The following is a 16471-nucleotide window of genomic DNA, read 5'->3' as shown; positions in this document are numbered from 1 at the left end:
TGGTCAAATACATCTATGGACAATACTTGTTAAACTGTAGTATAATCAACATGCATGCAACTACTAATTTCATACAAAGTGTGCTCCCATGATCACTACATGATACAATGACAATAGGGATAGCAATATGAGTACAAATTGATTTATATGAGTGGGTATGTTCAACCATACAATGTTACAAAAGTTTTAACTAATCTTGCACAAGCACACCTAGAATTCTTATAAAAAATAACAAATGCAACTAGATACTAGAAAACTCAAAGTTGAACTCGTGATAGCTAGATGCTTGGATAGTTGGAAACCTACCTCTTGATGAAAAGATTAATGTGTGAGTATTGAGAATCAAGTTTTCTAGCATAAAGGTATCCTTTGAGGTTCTGATACATTATTTTTGTTTATTGATAACATGTAATGCGTTCAAAGTATCCTTTGAGGTTCTGATACATTATTTTTGTTTATTGATGACATGTTTGTAAATATAGAGCAGACAACTATCAAGTACCAAGCTTCGAAGTTCCAAGTGTCAAGCTTTGAGTTTTCAATCATCGAGCACACTAACCTAAAAAATGGGTTGTTAAAACAAAATTAATTTACATCGTTAAATATAGCTAAAGTAAAATTTTTACTAAAACAATAAAGAAAGAGAGAAATTTTGTGAATTCATGCAAAAGCATTGAAACAATTGAAGTATTGAAGTATGTGACCTAGAATTTGAAGTTTGAAGGATTGGATCACGAGTTCTACTTTTCTATGCGTGATTCTTGGATATATGATTGCATACTTAGATACATGCATGCAAACTTAATCAAGGGCATTGCTTGGGTGCGCCCTCAGCGATTGGAAATTTAGTCCCCTCAACGATTGAAAATTCGAAGCTCTTGTTTGAATGGAGCAGGCAGCGGTTATGGAGAGTTTTAGCGTGGTGAGCTGAAGGCTTGGGGGCGTGAGGCTGCGTCAGGGTCCTGGGTACACTTGAGGGGGTGCCGAATACGATAAGGGGGCGGGGAGGGGGGAGAGTTCTTCAGGAGTTGTGTGTAAATGCCTCACACACACAACTCAAAACAATAGGGGACCTGGAAGAAAAGCCCTCTCTGTCAAATTCAACATCACTAGAAATGTATGGCAGTGCCTTCTCTCATTCTTGGACAGCCATTGATTCTACTGCTAAGCCCAGCAGCGCCCTGCATTGTAGAGTTTGTGCAAACCTCTCTAGCAGGATCTCAATTTTTTATGGTAGAAAGATGAGTTCCTCCCTTCCCCCTCTTCAAGCGTCTCCAGACAATAATCATCTTGCTGGCGCAGAAGTCGTGGAACAGGCTCTTACACAGGACCCGTGGGTTCATTATCACCATGATGATAACTTGGATCCTTACAGATGGAATGCCAAGTAAGTGACCGTTCCTTTGTCACGGGCTTATTGTGAGCTTCTGGTTTTATATTTGATTGGTTGCATCTGTCGATACAGGGAATGTTATAGTTACCTACAAGACAGGCTTTGGGGAGAGGTCTTGAAATTTTACTCATTACTTGCCACGGGACGAATTTGTTTTTCAGACATCATTTTCTTAGGGCAAGCAAACGTAAGTGAACACTTAAACTGTACCTCTATCCTTACCGACACCTTGGTCATGAGCTAATGTAGAGTATAAACCAAGCTGTAAATACAAGGCATGTCCACACCCCTGTCTCATCGGATTTCTCCCTGAGATGAAAGCAAGAGCGTTCCATTTGTGAGGAGTTGGACTGGTAAAACAATGCCCATTGCAGTTGCTATTCCTCTTGCGTGTGATCTTGACACCTCATGAGTAAATTCCATTGTCTCAGCCTGTCCAAGCAATCTGTGCTCACTTATTTGATGTTTAGCATGCAGGTTCCCAAAGGCCCAAGAGTGTGAAGAATTGGCCACCGGCTGTGCCCAGTGTATCGGAGAATTCCTCAAAAATACTCAAAGGAGGAAAATGGGAAAGGAAAACATACAAAATATTGTTATCATATGATGGAAGTGCTTTCAGTGGCTGGCAGAAACAACCTGGTTTACTCACAGTCCAAGGGTATGATGATCCAATCTCAGAACCATTGTGATTTTGCAGGTCATCCTTCTCGGTCTCGTAACAGATTGATAAAGACTTATACCTTAAAAGAAATTTGATTCAAGTTATGTCTGGAGTCTACACGTTCTCATGCTCAAATCCCATTTTACAGCTTGCTTGAGGAAGGATTGGGAATCTTTGCTGATGGAAAAAGGATAGCATCTCTTGAGGCTGAGGGATTTCCAGTGGAAGCAGCTGTTTCTGTTGCAGGCCGTACTGACAAAGGTGTTCATGCAGCTGGTCAAGTTTGCTCGTTTTGTAAGTTGCCACTTTTCATAGTTCTGCAACGTTGAAGTGCACATATCTGAAATTATGACGTGTCTGTCACTTTGGTTATTTGCGCGTGAGGTTAATCACCCGAAGACTTCTTGCTTTCTGCACTGAAATTTGCCTGTTTTATATTCTTCTCGTGCAATTTGAGGGTGTTTTGCAGAGTAAATGATAGGAATTTGAAATTTAGTATGGTTCAACGAGCACAGGGGGGAGTTCATCAGCGGAAGCACTTTCAAAACCAAAATCAGATTCCCTTACTTGACTGTGTATACATATATATAGGTGGTTTATTTTATCATGAAGGCCTATGCATGGAACAATGTTAGGTGTAACAGTAGGGAAGGGGCAGATTTAGGTGGAGTGGGTGATGTCAATGGGAAGAAGCGGGAAAAGGGTGGAAGAGGAGGCGCGAAGGAAGAGTGAGAGTAGTTCCTTTTTCTGTTTAAAAAAAAAAGGGAAGAGTGAGAGTAGATTAGGTATGTAGGCACATCAAGTCTTATAATACTTGGAGGGCAATGTACTGACGAAGACCTCAAAGTACTAATAAGACTAACAAGTGCTAACTTTGGCCTAGGTTTGCCTTTATGTCCCTGCCTAATGAAAATTTGTCACAGGCATTCATACTACAAAGGATGCAGGGTGGCGTGGCTACATTGACGTAGTTGTGCATGATTGGGCTCAATTAGCCTGAAGTCTGTCAGGAGGCACGTTGTTTGCAGTATTGGGTATTTTGAGGAATTACTTCACCTAACTACATCAAGGTCAACCTCTTGCAACAAAAATTTCATTTGAGGGTACCATAGAGATCTTGTGCATGATTGGGCTCAATTAGCCTGAAGTCTGTCAGGAGGCACGTTGTTTGCAGTATTGGGTATTTTGAGGAATTACTTCACCTAACTACATCAAGGTCAACCTCTTGCAACAAAAATTTCATTTGAGGGTACCATAGAGATCTTGAAAGGTTGACATTATGACTTTTGAGAATGATTACATCGAGGTCAACCTCTCGCAATAAAAATATGTAGACTCTTGCAAATACATGTATACAATCCCAAGGCAAAGTGATTTTCCTCTTTGCAAGCTCTTCCTCTTCCAAAGTTCCTGATATCCAAGGATTGGTTCCAATCAAAATGGTGAACAAAATTCTTTTACAAATAAATACAATGTTTGGATCGAAGAACATCCATGTAAATTGGAAAATGTATGGCAAAAAAATTCGTGGACAATGTAAAGTGGACAGTGTATGGCAACACACTCACACACTCTTAATCACGATGACAGTATCAGGAATATAGCCAGCTGGCTTAACATCTACAAAGCAGACAAATAAGTATGTCGTTCTCAGACTCGACTCATCGATTATCATCTATGTATCACCGTGGACAGCCACGGTAAGAAAAGATGTTCTTTGCCACCATGAGCCCTTAAATCACAAAGCCTCAATGAGTTGATTGGTCAGCCACGTGCAGAGTGTATGGTGACGTAGACGTTCATGCAGGAGGTGGTCTTCCATGCACACAAAGAGTCAGCCACTTGATAGCCCCCCTCAAACCTTAGGAACCGAGATGGTTCTCCAACGAAGATCAATCCACATGCCTCCCTTAATCTGAGTAGGGGCACAGCAAAGGAACTGAAAAACAATCATTGCTCAAACACAGCTACTAAAACCTAAATCCGATCAAGTTGTCCACAAAGGACCAAACAAGCAAACGGCACACCACTCCCAAAGAGCCAAACATTTGTGAAAAAAAGGTATTGTGGTAGACTACTCGCAAAGAGCCAAGACTGCTCAAGAAGAAAAGAAATTGTTTGACTACTCGCAAAGAGTCAAGTCACCACAATTGAACCAACCACCCACAAAGGCTTGGCCATCTTCAAAATTGTTTAGAAGAATGCCCAATCATTATTGTGTTTGTATTCATCCGCCATTGCTAGACCTGCAAATTCCATCAGTCGGTCTAGTCTCCTCAAGTGAGCACGCTTTGTTCTTTGTATTCTCGAACTGAGTATCATGTTGCTTTTTGTTACAATACTTCTTTGTATGCCCTTTCTTCGCATAGTTGTCGCATTGAGGCCCTCCCTTCATTTTGTCTTTGCCTTTGGCGTTCCATTTCTCTTTAATTGCGTAAGGTAGTTCTCCACCTTTCGGTAAAGCTTTCATCCCTACACTCTTCACTTATTAGCGTCGACAATATATCACGAACATCAAAAGCATGTGACTTTACCCTTAATATCATCACTAACTTAGCATAACATGACGGCAAGCTTGAACAGTATTGCCTTTGCATCATCATCATCATCATCTACTTTCGATCCCAAAGCTTTCAGTTGTTTCATTATTGACTGCATGTGATTCAAATGCATGCCCAAAGACTCTCTTTTCCCCATGTGTAGACCCTAAACAACTCCTCCTTTAACATAATTTTGGAATTTTTAACTTTGACCTGAACATTGTCTCCATCATGCTCCAATTTTGCTGTTATCTTTGAAACGTCCACATGATCGAAATAGGCAGCACCTAAAGCACGTTCAAGCATACCTAACACCTTCTTGTTCTTGTTGCCCCTAGTTCAAAGTAAGGGGGGGTTGGCGAGTGATGGTCTACCCTTGCGAGTCACAACCTGACTGAGAAGTCACTTTCACACGGGAGGTGTTGGATAGTTGGACTTGCTCTTTGCAGTATTGCGGCGGAGGGGGTATCGGTCTACTCCTTACGCGTTGTGTTTCACACTCTTTGCTTTGAAGGGGGGTGTTGGAGAAATCATAGCCAAAGAGTGTGTGTGATGTGTTGTACTAGGAGATCTAGTAGAGGTTTTATGTGTGAGTGCCACGTGTACACTCACACACACGCGCGCGCGCACACCCCATGTTTCTAACATTCGTCACATGCCCAGGTGCTAGGAAGTGTCACGGGGATGTGATTTTCTATGAGCAAGCAAACCCATGGATGTTAAAAATCCCTAGGATTTAATGTTAGAAGTGGGTTCAATCCCTAGGTGCACCGACTAGGCCCAAATGCTTGGCCGAGGCAAGGAAAAGATGGGTCAAAAAGTTGACTCCAAGGAAGCACATAAGTGTGTCATGGGTAAGAGGGTTAGGGGCTTTAATGAGCCACGTGGCAATCCCCTGTGTGCATGTGGTTGCAAGTGTTGACTCTCTCTCTCTACTTGGATTTCTCTCTCTAGCCTTGCACTTTGGAGCTGTTACAAAAACGTACGGCAATTCTCTCTCCCCCCTGTGAGCATCTTCATGCATCTCGAGGTTGTGTGTGTGCATTAATGGCTGTATGGAAATTGCATCATGAAAATTAAGGCTGTACAGTGGGTTGGCACACAAATCAATGTGCATTAATTGGTTGTACAGAAATCCCTGCACGTATCACGAGGCTGTACGAGCTGCCCGTGATCATTGGCACTCATCTCAAGGTCTTTGCTTGGCTGTACGGTCCGCTAGCACACATTTCGAGGAGTGTACGGCGTGTTGGTATGCAATCCAAGGCAGTACTTTGATCGAATGGATTGCTCATGCATCCCAAGGCTGATTGGAGGTTGTACTAACCAGTTGTACGCATATCAAGATTCCTATCGCTGCTTGTACGGCTTAGTGGCACACCTACCGAGGCTCTTTGTTGGCTGTATGGATTCACTTCTCCTGCCAGTAATCTTCTCCACACCGAAGCTTCTCTTTCTCTCTCTCCAAGCTGCCCATTCCTCCTGCTTTCTGCTTGGTGGATTTGCTACCTCTTGGAGGTGTTCCAACTTCCAACCTGGAATTAGAGCACTTGGGAGTTGTTTTGATTTGGAGCGGGTTCAAGCTCATTTGCTGCTATTTCTTCGTTTGCTCGTGACTCAGGGTCAATTGTGCGCTGCTGGCGGCTTGGACAGAGGATAGGTGTGAGGGCATAGCTCGCCCCTCTTTAAGGATAGTGGGTACGGTCGTTCTGACCTTCATTTGGTTTGCATTTGTATTTTTGAAGCTTGTTGTTGCTTTGTTGTTGTTCGAAGTTCTCTGTTTGGCCATTCAGGCTGTGGACAATCACCCAGATACAGAGGGTGCACTCAAGTTATCTTATGCCACTTGGGCTTGGATCAGAGCACATGGATAGCCAGGAATGCCACACAACTTAATGATGAGTTTATTGTTGCTGACCATCTCTTTGCTCACTGGTTTTTCAAAAATGCTCATTGCTTCAATAACTAATGCTTCTACTATCCGCTTCAGGTTGAGTTTCAGTCTGACCAGGATATACATAATTATAACGAAGAGCTCTCACAGCTGCATTTGGAGATTGAAGAACACCACAGGATCTTGACAAGATGCAACATTACCTCCCACGACCTACGACCTCATGCTATCTCCCCTTTTTACTTAGTTTAGAAGATACCTGGAATGAACCAGTGTACCTCCTTGGAGGGATTTTTGTATGATAGGAACTTGATTGTACATATCTTTTTATCATAATATATATATATATATATATAATCGCTCAAGAAGAAATCTCTTGGCATTACTATCCGTGTGTGTCGAAAGGGACACGTCCATGGAGCTAAAGCCTCCATGAGCCCAAGGAAATGTGACCTGGGTTAGGGTCTAGATACCATTATGGCTCCAAAAAGCATGACTCCACACCCCTGACAGGCTGAGATCCTATATGCATAACAATAACATCCATAGATCTAGATAACCTGTTCCAGAGAGAACATCAAAGACTAAGGCCTTCCCATTTGATTCTCGTAGTCCCACAACTTGAAGGGGGATCTGTGATCTCGTAAAGGCCCCTAGCCACGTGTCGCGAGATTGAAACCTAACACCGAAAGAACCCAATCCAAGGGTATGGCTACATCAATCTTCTAGATTCTCCTTGTACTTTCTTTGAGGTGACTTACTAATTGGACTATGCAATGATCTGAAAGGCATTTGACATCTTCGAAGAACCTGTAGAGGAAGCAAGAGCTCTCTCCCATGAAGACGACTACATATGGTGAGAAGTACCTAGTGGTCTGCCATGATCATCAAGTATATCGTCATTCCACATGACTAGTTACGTATCGATCGCTTCCCAAGAGGAAGGGTGGGCGTTTGGAAGAGTACTCCTAAAGCTAGCCTAAGCTTTTAGGATAGTAGCCACAAGAGAGGAGGGAGCCTTGAGATGGGCTGTGGTAAAGATCCACGTGGTAATATCCTTCCAATCTCCACCTATGGAAGGAGAGCAAGAGTGTATGCATCTAATGGGAAATCCTGCCAAGGTTTTGGTCCTGGTAAGAGACTTTGACCACCACCTTGCATAATAAATCTCTACTCTACATGATTGGATTTATTATATTGAGGCCACCTTTCCACTTGGGTAGGATCAGAGTCTTCCATGCAACCCTAGCTTTGGTGTTTGCTAAACCATCTAGACCAGTCCAAAGAGAATCCTTATCAGTCTTTTGAGCTGAGTGATGTAGTTCATAGAATGGCACCAACAAGAGCAAACAAACCATGCCATGGCCAACAAAAACTTGGTTGACCACCACCACCACCCTGGAAGCAAGGTCAAGTTTGGCTGAGCTCCAAAAAAGGAGTTTCCTTCTGACACTCTCCAAACTTGGTTGGCCACCATTATCCTGGAAGCAAGGTCAAGTTTGTCTGATCTCCAAAAAAGGAGTTTGCTTTTGATACTCTCCAACACCGGGGCAAATTGTTGCAAAGGAGAGATGCCCCTATTGATCTGGCAGCCCAAGTATGTAACAAAACCACCCCTCATAATCCAAGTGAAACCAAAATCAGCCCCCAACCTGGGGGTGTCCCAGTCATCAATCCAAAAGCCATTGGATTTATTCCAATTAATATGTGCACCTACTGCCGAACAAAATAAATCCAAGGCTACCCTGAAGGAAGTGAGGTTCTGTGGAGTGGCATCCAAGAAAACAGCCAGCTCACTATCCTACGGTTCCCCAGCTTGTCTGAGGGGCAGTCTTAGCCCAGTAGCATCTGCCTGAGATCTCATGAATATGCTCATAGCCTCAGCCACAAATATACACAAGAAATCTGAAACCTCTCTCCTTTTTCTTCTCCGATTAGCCCCTAACTGTGGGCTGATCTGTACAAGGAGGAAACCCTTAACTGGAAATCCAGAGTGTAGGAGAGTGCCTTCCAAAAAACCCCAATCTACTCCGTCGTAGGCTTCTTGGAAGTCCAGGTTTAGAATGGCAAGCCTCTGTCCACTTTGCATAGTTCAGTATGGAACCTTCCAAAATGAGGATTTACTATCAAAATGCTTCGGCCATGAACAAAGCCTTTCTCCTTACTCTGCGAGGCAGTTCAGTTTCTGGTTTTGCTGTTCAGTCATCTCAGTCTCCCTTGACACAATTGTGGTAGGTTACAAATGTGGTAGTCTACCTCTATTTGAGACGTAGCTATCAAGGCGACATGAATGGAATGAGAAGTTCAAGGATTGGTGTTAGCAGGTCTTTAGAAAGTTCTTTTGTGAGATAAGTTTCCATCTTGTGTGACATGTCTAGTTCCTATATGATATTCTATTGCTCATTGCTAATCTAATTAACTTGTTCTTGATCCTCTTGGCTTGCCTCTTAACTGTAGATACTTGGCGCAAGAACATCAAGCCAAAGGATGTTGAAAACTTAATCAACAAGTTGGCACCAATGTCACTGAGAGCTGTTTCTGTAGAAGAGGTGGGCAATTGGTCTTGTATGATAAAGAAATGTGATTTTGAAAGATAAACGTTACAAATGAAGAAAGAAAGACCACTTACCCTATAGGCTAAACAATTTGAATGCGTATTGTTCTAAAAGAAGCCTTTGTTTTTATTAAGGACTTTTATGTAGTTTGCATGGTTATGTTATGCCATTTTCTCTTAGCTTTTTATTGTTTAATTTGTGTAGTCATTAGGACTAAGTATTTGGTAAGGAATCTCTTCTATATTTTTGCTTCTAATTGTTGTGTACATATATGCATAACCCAATCTATTTAGGTAGCGGTAAAGCTCAATCAATTGATCACACTATTCATGAACATCTCCTGCCACAATGGCTCTTTAGCGTCAACTGACTGGGAATATTACAAGTCAGCATATGATATCTTTGCTCTTTAGTGTTAGCCCTTGTCATGGCCTTGGTTATGCTGCTGGCATTTGAGATTTGAAAACTTTCTTCAATGAGACCATTTTTTGCCCTTGATGTAAGATTTTCAGAGTTTTGAAAATTCTCCTAGATCACCTAAAAAGGACCAAAGGAGTATAAGGCTCAAGCTTCATATTCCATATCAAGATCAAGTACAATGGAAGAGAAAAGATCAACTAATAAGCGAGTTATTTGAGACACGGGATTGATGAGATCGGAATGGATATGCAACAAATTGGGTATGAGTGTGAAGGCTTTAATGAGCGGCACTGGAAAACTATTGGAAAGGATCCTCTTAAATTCGTGCATATGTTTAGGAGAGGCATGTAGAGTGTGTCCTAGAGGGGGACTTTCAAGGAGGTTCAAAGACATGAAGCGACAAGGGAGTGGGTTTTAGGAGATGTTTACTTTTCTTGTGAGATATTTATACACAGAACGTAGTATAATTGGATGCTCAAGCATGTGTGCATGTTTCACGGGCAGCCTCTTCTAGGACTATCTCCTCAGGGAGTGGAGAGGTTCCCCTTTTCTCTCGGAGTCTGTTGGAAATGAAGGAAAGACTCTCTCTAACCTCACAACCTATGCGGAATAGGAAAAGCTCTGTTTCACACTCAATGATCCAAACCACACTTGAATACCTCACTCAAACAATGGAGTATGAACAGTGTTACACAAGAGGGAGATAACTCAGATATTATTCCTCCACCAAGTAGTGGGCAAAACACAGTTCAAGGTGAGCATAAAAGGACCAGCAAGGGCTGGCTACAAACTGAGAACTCTTTATAGGTTTCTCTTGCTCCGTTCTGCCTTGGTTGGCTTCTTTGGCTGATGGAGAAGTGAGGGGGGAAGGGGGTTTTAAATAGGAGTCTGCTGCCCCCTTGGAATAGGCCAACTGCCTAGTTGGGCTGGACCAACCAGCCCTTGGTTGGCTGGCTGAGCAGCCTGGTCGGCTATTACTGGCCCCCCCGGGCAGCCTATAAATAGGACTGCCAGGGGTTGCATTTGCTGCTGCCGCCGCACCCTTTCCAGCCTGCCTTGGAGCTCTTGCTGTGCAGCCATATGCTGTATGCTGCAGCCCATGATACCCCCCCATAATCCCTCCCACTCATAGTCATATGCCCTCCCATGTCGTCCTCATATGGGCGCTCACAGGTGGGGGACATTGACTTCCAACACCCCCTCTCAATGATGCCACCGATCCTTATGTGTCGAATGAGGTGTTCCATCTGCTCCCGAGATGTCACAAAGGCTCCAATTTTATGTTGAGCATTCCCAATCTGATAAGCCAACTTGGCCATCTCCCCATCTTGGGTAGCGTCAGTGCTAGTCGATGGGCCATCAATCGACTCTATTGATGCTGTACTAAGAAATAAAAACTCTTTTTGAGTTTTTCGAACTTCCATCATAGAAACTAATGGTTCCTGAGGCATATCCTTTTCGCATCGTAAAACATATAGCACATCGTTCATCTTGAACTGATAAATGTGCTTTTTCCAATCTATGGCTGGATTCTTCTTAGAATGCCATGCATTTACAAGGGCTATATCTACTTGAGCAAGCCTGGTCATTTCGAAGTCCATCTTCTCCGCATAGTCATGAGAATCCGAAGCTCTAATTGGGTAACCCTTTGGTCCCATACTTGAGTTGAATTTTCATTTGCGGTTTGGATCGTGTAAGCATAGTCAGATGGACTAGTCTTTAGTTTCAGCCTCTTTATGAGCGTAGAGTTAATAACATTGTGTGTTGACAACACAATGACATCACGCCTGCTCCTTCATTTTAATTAACTCAGTATCGCTAAAAGACGTATACCCCGTGGCTGCGGGCTTAGACAGAATGTTATCAAGTGCACTATTCACTAACTAAGCAACACACACACAATAACATAGGTATCGACCTCTGAGAAGATCTCGCTAGCTGAATCAACATCTGGTCAGATCTAGGACTTCCCTCCATCTCCACATTGCATTTTGAGATCACCCTCTCAGCCATCCAACGATCCTTGTTTCGTGGACAATCTTTCCACTGATGAGATTGAAGGCATCCAAAACATAATCCTTCTCTCCTCGCTTTTTCTTTTAATTCTGGGGCCAAAGAAGATTTTGATCAAGCTCGATCTGCCATTGGAGTTACTTCTTCTTAAATTACTCCTTTTCGGCTATTCATACCGAGTCCCAGTCTGCACAAACCCACTTGGCTTGTTATCGTTGGCATCTTTATAGTTCAAGGCTATGGCTATTGCTTCATCTAGAGTGTTCGCATATTGAGTCTAAACTTCCATCTTAATTCTATCATTCAGTCCGAAAATAAAATACTTGTACCGACTGAGAAAGAACACCTTCATTACACATTCTCTAAACTTATCAGTGTATTCAGCCACTGACATTTTTCTTTGACGAAGGTTCCTATACTGAGCCCAAGCTTGAGATGCTTCGTCAGGAGGTAAGAAATGTTTTCTAAATTCTTTCTTGAATCCCTCTGAAGTAGTGGATGCCACAACATCCCTTGTTGTTTAATCCACTACTTATATGCTGCCTCATTAGAACTTATGAGTGGCCACGCGGATTTTCTTCATGTCATTTCTAATTTCACAAATGGCAAAAGCTTCTTCCCATTTGTGCAACCAAGCTTCTATGACATCAGAGCTACGGTTAGTCATCCGACCAGAATACTTTTTTGGCCTATAATTGACAATATTTGGTATCGTAGCCCTCCTAGGCTCTACCGTATGTATATTGGTTTCAGGCTTCATCGGAGCTTTTCCTTTTTCCTGCTTGGATGGTCTTGCAGACATACTATGAACCATCTGTCTAAGTTCAGATTGCCCTAGATTGGCTTGTAATTGTTGAGCTTTAAATTGTTGTAAAGCATCCTCTAACAAGCAATCTTATTTGACAATATATGGGCCGTTGGGCGCGACACCTGCTGTGTGGGTCGGACTCCTGATTCTACAAGATTCACCCATGAGGCTTCTTCTTCAACCTCCATTGCTATAGCTTTGCTTTATCCATAAAATCTTAAGTCAAAAAGATTTAACCCTGCGTGGGTTGGGTGTTTTCATTTTAATTTTTAAAAAGCACATGGTCTCAAAACTGAAATTCGAAATGCATATACCACTCCAAAACCGCTTGCTATACGGGCATGATCTAATTCACACAATTGTAATCTGCCAAACTTCCTTTCCCTATGCTAGGGAAATATGTGCAATACTAACAATTGTACATGCATATACTACAATCTTTGCAATTGTAATAAGTTTCAACTGTAAATTTTCAAAATAACTGAAATATGATTGCTCAAAAGAAAAGAGAGGAGATACCCCCTGGTACTATTTCTTTTACACTGCGACTGTCATCTCTTCAGCGTAAGAGATGGAGTTAGCCTGATGTCGTGATCTCTTACAATGCCTCATGCTTCTTCAATGTTGGCCCTATGCTTCTCTTACTTTGCAGAAGCAGGCTGAAGTGTTATGCTGTGGACCAAATGAAATCCTTTCGAAATGGCTGTCAGAAAATCCTCTTTTGCTTTTGCACCAGTGAATTCCCTCATGAGCGATTCAAAGACAACGGACAAAGCTTTTGTTATCAGCCCATAAAACCTCTACAAGGCGAATCACAATCTCTGGCCATGAGCAGCCCTCCGCACTGAATCACAATCTGTGCTCCCAGGCCAAATAGTCATATGTACGATGGATATACGACCATCAGCCGATAAACGTGGAATTCCGATCAGCCCAAGAAAACTTTGCATATGGGATTCGATTTCACCATCTTCTCCATTGGTTGATCTGAGCTTTGATACCAAGTGATACACTTAAATCACAACACTGATTCTTTTCTAGATCAAGGGCGTTAGGCATGTGGTTATTCTAGCCAACCAATGGTCAAGCAAGCTCAAAAAGATATCCCGTACGTTTTTTTGCCTCCTACATGCTTTCTCCAAAGCCCTCATCTCCCTAGATGAATCTAGATGCCACATGTCAAAATTTGGAAGCTCCTATCGTGCACCCTTTTTACCCCTCTCTTGGGATAAACGTTAATTCTATTTGCCCCTAGTGCACCTAGGTCCTTAGCCTTAGATTCTCTAGTCCATGCCATTTTGCCCTTGACATTGATTCCTTAAACCACATACATGAAGCACAGCAAGATATAATACAAAGCTCATTTCTCGAAGGTCATGTTATCTCAACTAGAGCATAGCTTAGCCTTCTCTAGTGCTAGCTGAGTTTGCCTTTCACCTTCGGAATGTTCACTTGTGACAACTAATAAGGCTGATTTGTTCAGGTCATTTGAAATGAACTTATGCACTGTTGTTTGGGTATATTGAATTGTGGAAGCTTCAAATAATTGTGCTTTCTCAACTCCTATCCTTTTTAGATGGTGAGCAGGTGACCTCAAACAATGTGACAGTATATGTGCTTTAATGTAGTCTTGAGCTTTTGGTTTTATTTTAGCACAGGGAAAAAGCTTTGGAGTATAAAGCTAGTTGCTGCATGCAACCTCTTTAGTGCTTTGAAGGATGGAGTAGGTAGGGAGGGGTAAGTTGGCAGACATTGCAGGCAAAGCATCACACTACACATTGTTTGCTTGAAGGTTGTTCTTTGTACTTCAGCTTGATAAGAAAATGAATGATTATAGGTCAATCTTTCATGAAAATTTCAATGTCAGAATCACCATCTCTATTGCAGGAGGCTTCTGTGCTGGAATGCTTATTTTCTGCACGTGCTCGTTTGCAAAACCATTATGGTTGAGAGCAGGCCATATGGTTGCTACTTTTTCTTCCTTAGGTACACCTTTTCAATGCTTCTTGAAAGCTGCATAGGGAGACGTGAAGCAAGTGGAGGGTTTCTGTAACTGTGTTGGGGGGCAGGGGGGAACTGGTGAGCTAGACTACAGAGCCCTCTTCCACTGCCTCAGGTGGGGAGAGAGGGGGTGGGGCGGAAAATCAAGTGTTTTTGAGGGTAAGGGAAGCAGTTGGAGAAGAGGCAAGGGGATGCGTTTCAGTTTATTGATTTACTGATACAACAATGCACCAAGGCGTGATGCTGTCTTTAATACTCCTTTTTTTGTTTTGGGGTGGGGCAACATACTGATACCTACGTGCTGCTTTCTTTGTCCAAAATGTGCTCTACGGCAAGGCTTGCATGAGGTCTGCATTTTATATTTGGGAATAAAATTCAATTGCACAGACTCATATTTTTTCCAATCTATTTCAGGTTCCCCGGACCTTCCACCCTAACTTTTGTGCCGGATGGAGGCGGTACGTGTATATTCTCCCTCTCCATGATATGGAAATTGACAAGAGATGTTCAGAACAGTGTATGGCTGCATCATGTCCTGTCGATCCCTTGGTGGAAAAAAAAGAGAATGCTAGAACTAAGGAAAGTCAAACAAAGCCTCAAACATTCGATGTCACTGCTGTCAATGACCTACTTTCCCAGTTGGAGGGGCGACCACTGTCCTACACAGTTTTTGCTCGTGATACTAAAAAAACAAGGAGCAAGTAAGTTTTGTGCAAGTATTCTTAAGTTGTATACTGCCTGAGTTTACTCTCTTTCTGTGAAGCTGTGCATGACAGTATGGCCTGAGTAATAAAAGGTTTCTTGTGTCCTTGCAGAGGAGCACCGACAGAATGCATTATATATCATGCCCGAGCTGCTACTGCTGAACTGCCTATTATGGATCAAGTAAGCTTGTAGCTTTCTCACTATCACAATTAAAATAAGCATGTGTGTTAGAACCAATAATGTGAGAAAAAGATACACTGAGAAAGCCAATAACTTAAGACTTGCCAGCTGTGCGATTTTGGTCTTCTGATCACGTCAGTTGTCAGTGTGACTTTGACTATAATGTTTTGCTTTTGTACTGAAATCTTTTTAAATTATACTAGTTGGCTCAAAGCAGTCTTGTCTTCTTTAAGAATGTTTTCATTGCTGTTCTAGGGGTCAGAGGGGAGCAGGAGACGAATTATGTGTGTGGAGCTAGTTGCCAATAGATTCTTGCGCAAGGTTTAGTATTGCCACTTCTCACCATCTGAACTTGCTGTTGCTCCCAAATTTACGAATGGTGCCTCAAGTTGTGAACATTAATTTTACCCATATTGAGCATGCTTCTGACTAGCACATTTTGTGGCAAAGATGGTACGAGTACTTGTTGCGACATCAGTAAGAGAAGCAGCAGCAGGAGTGACAAGTGATAGTCTGCTGCGGTTGACTGGTGTGACATGTAGACGGGCATCAGCTCCTCCTGCTCCAGCACAGGGTCTTTGTTTGGCAGAAGTTGGTTACGGTGATATCTCCCCAGCAAAGTTGCTTATCAAGTAAGCGTGTAAACAATATTCTCATCACTGCCTCAGTAGAATAAACACCACTGGGCAGATGAGTGAGACAACTTATTTTTTCAATAAAGCTTTCCCAAAAGGAATTATGCTGTCCATGGAACACTGCAACTCGTGTTGGATCTTATCAAAAGACCACATTTGAAAGTACATTCTTTCTACTGGGGTTTTAAAATGAAGGGGTCCAATACGGACGTATGGGGGAGATTTGTTTGAAGTGCATATCTTTTTATTATGATTGACACTATTGGCTTCAAATTTTTTTATTTTTTATTTGAAAGGATGACTAGATCGGGAGCTCCTCTCTCTTTAGTTTGTCTCTCATGTTGTCACGTGCATGGACTATTGTGAGTTCCAAATTGCTTACCGAATGGCAGCAAAGATTGCACTACAAAGCTTTTGGGGAACTATAATATCAAAAGAAGATTCCATTGGGACTTGAAGGTCCCGTTTCCTCTCTCATTGTGTCAGTGGGTTTTTTTTAACTCCTTTGATTTGTCAAAGTTGAGCAATCCTTAGGTTTCCTAGGTTTTCGACAAAGAAAGCGTGCTTGGGTTCTACTTTTGGGTTTGAGATGAAACATAATTTTAACTATCCTTGAATATACTAGACACTTGCGATTCCTCTTCTATGAACGTGCAAACAAGCTTA

At 42.3% G+C, this 16471-nt stretch overlaps 1 protein-coding gene across 3 annotated transcripts; it reads left to right on the top strand.

The window, feature by feature from the left end:
* The first annotated feature begins 736 nt into the window (after nt 1–736).
* On the top strand, nt 737–16163 carry LOC147888986 (Pseudouridine synthase family protein). Of its 3 annotated transcripts, none has more exons than XM_087392579.1 (9): nt 737–1387; nt 1478–1580; nt 1864–2051; nt 2203–2348; nt 8946–9037; nt 14700–14986; nt 15101–15170; nt 15426–15491; nt 15621–16163. In XM_087392579.1, the coding sequence occupies exons 1-9, from the start codon at nt 1116–1118 to the stop codon at nt 15804–15806; spliced, it is 1410 nt and encodes a 469-aa protein (XP_087248705.1). In that variant the 5' UTR covers nt 737–1115; the 3' UTR covers nt 15807–16163. The 3 variants fall into 3 exon arrangements, with proteins under 3 accessions (XP_087248705.1, XP_087248704.1, XP_087248706.1); XM_087392578.1 differs by having other exon boundaries at nt 1466–1580; XM_087392580.1 differs by having other exon boundaries at nt 1244–1387; nt 1871–2051.
* The last annotated feature ends 308 nt before the right edge of the window (nt 16164–16471 follow it).

The sequence above is a fragment of the Dipteris shenzhenensis genome, chromosome 21 (genome assembly GCF_047967505.1).
Source record: "Dipteris shenzhenensis isolate YYH24624 ecotype China chromosome 21, Dip_SZ_1.0, whole genome shotgun sequence".
Taxonomy (NCBI): Eukaryota; Viridiplantae; Streptophyta; class Polypodiopsida; order Gleicheniales; family Dipteridaceae; genus Dipteris; species Dipteris shenzhenensis.
The sequence above is the reverse complement of the archived record's forward strand: the minus strand, read 5'-3'. Positions and strand labels throughout refer to the sequence as shown.

Bases quoted from the DNA above. Each gene is read 5' to 3' on its own strand.
- LOC147888986 (XM_087392578.1), top strand. From the start codon at position 1,116: ATGTATGGCAGTGCCTTCTCTCATTCTTGGACAGCCATTGATTCTACT. The intron at 1,581-1,863 runs GTAAGTGAACAC...TTTGATGTTTAG, and splicing joins TTTTCTTAGGGCAAGCAAAC to CATGCAGGTTCCCAAAGGCC. The intron at 2,349-8,945 runs GTAAGTTGCCAC...TCTTAACTGTAG, and splicing joins TGGTCAAGTTTGCTCGTTTT to ATACTTGGCGCAAGAACATC.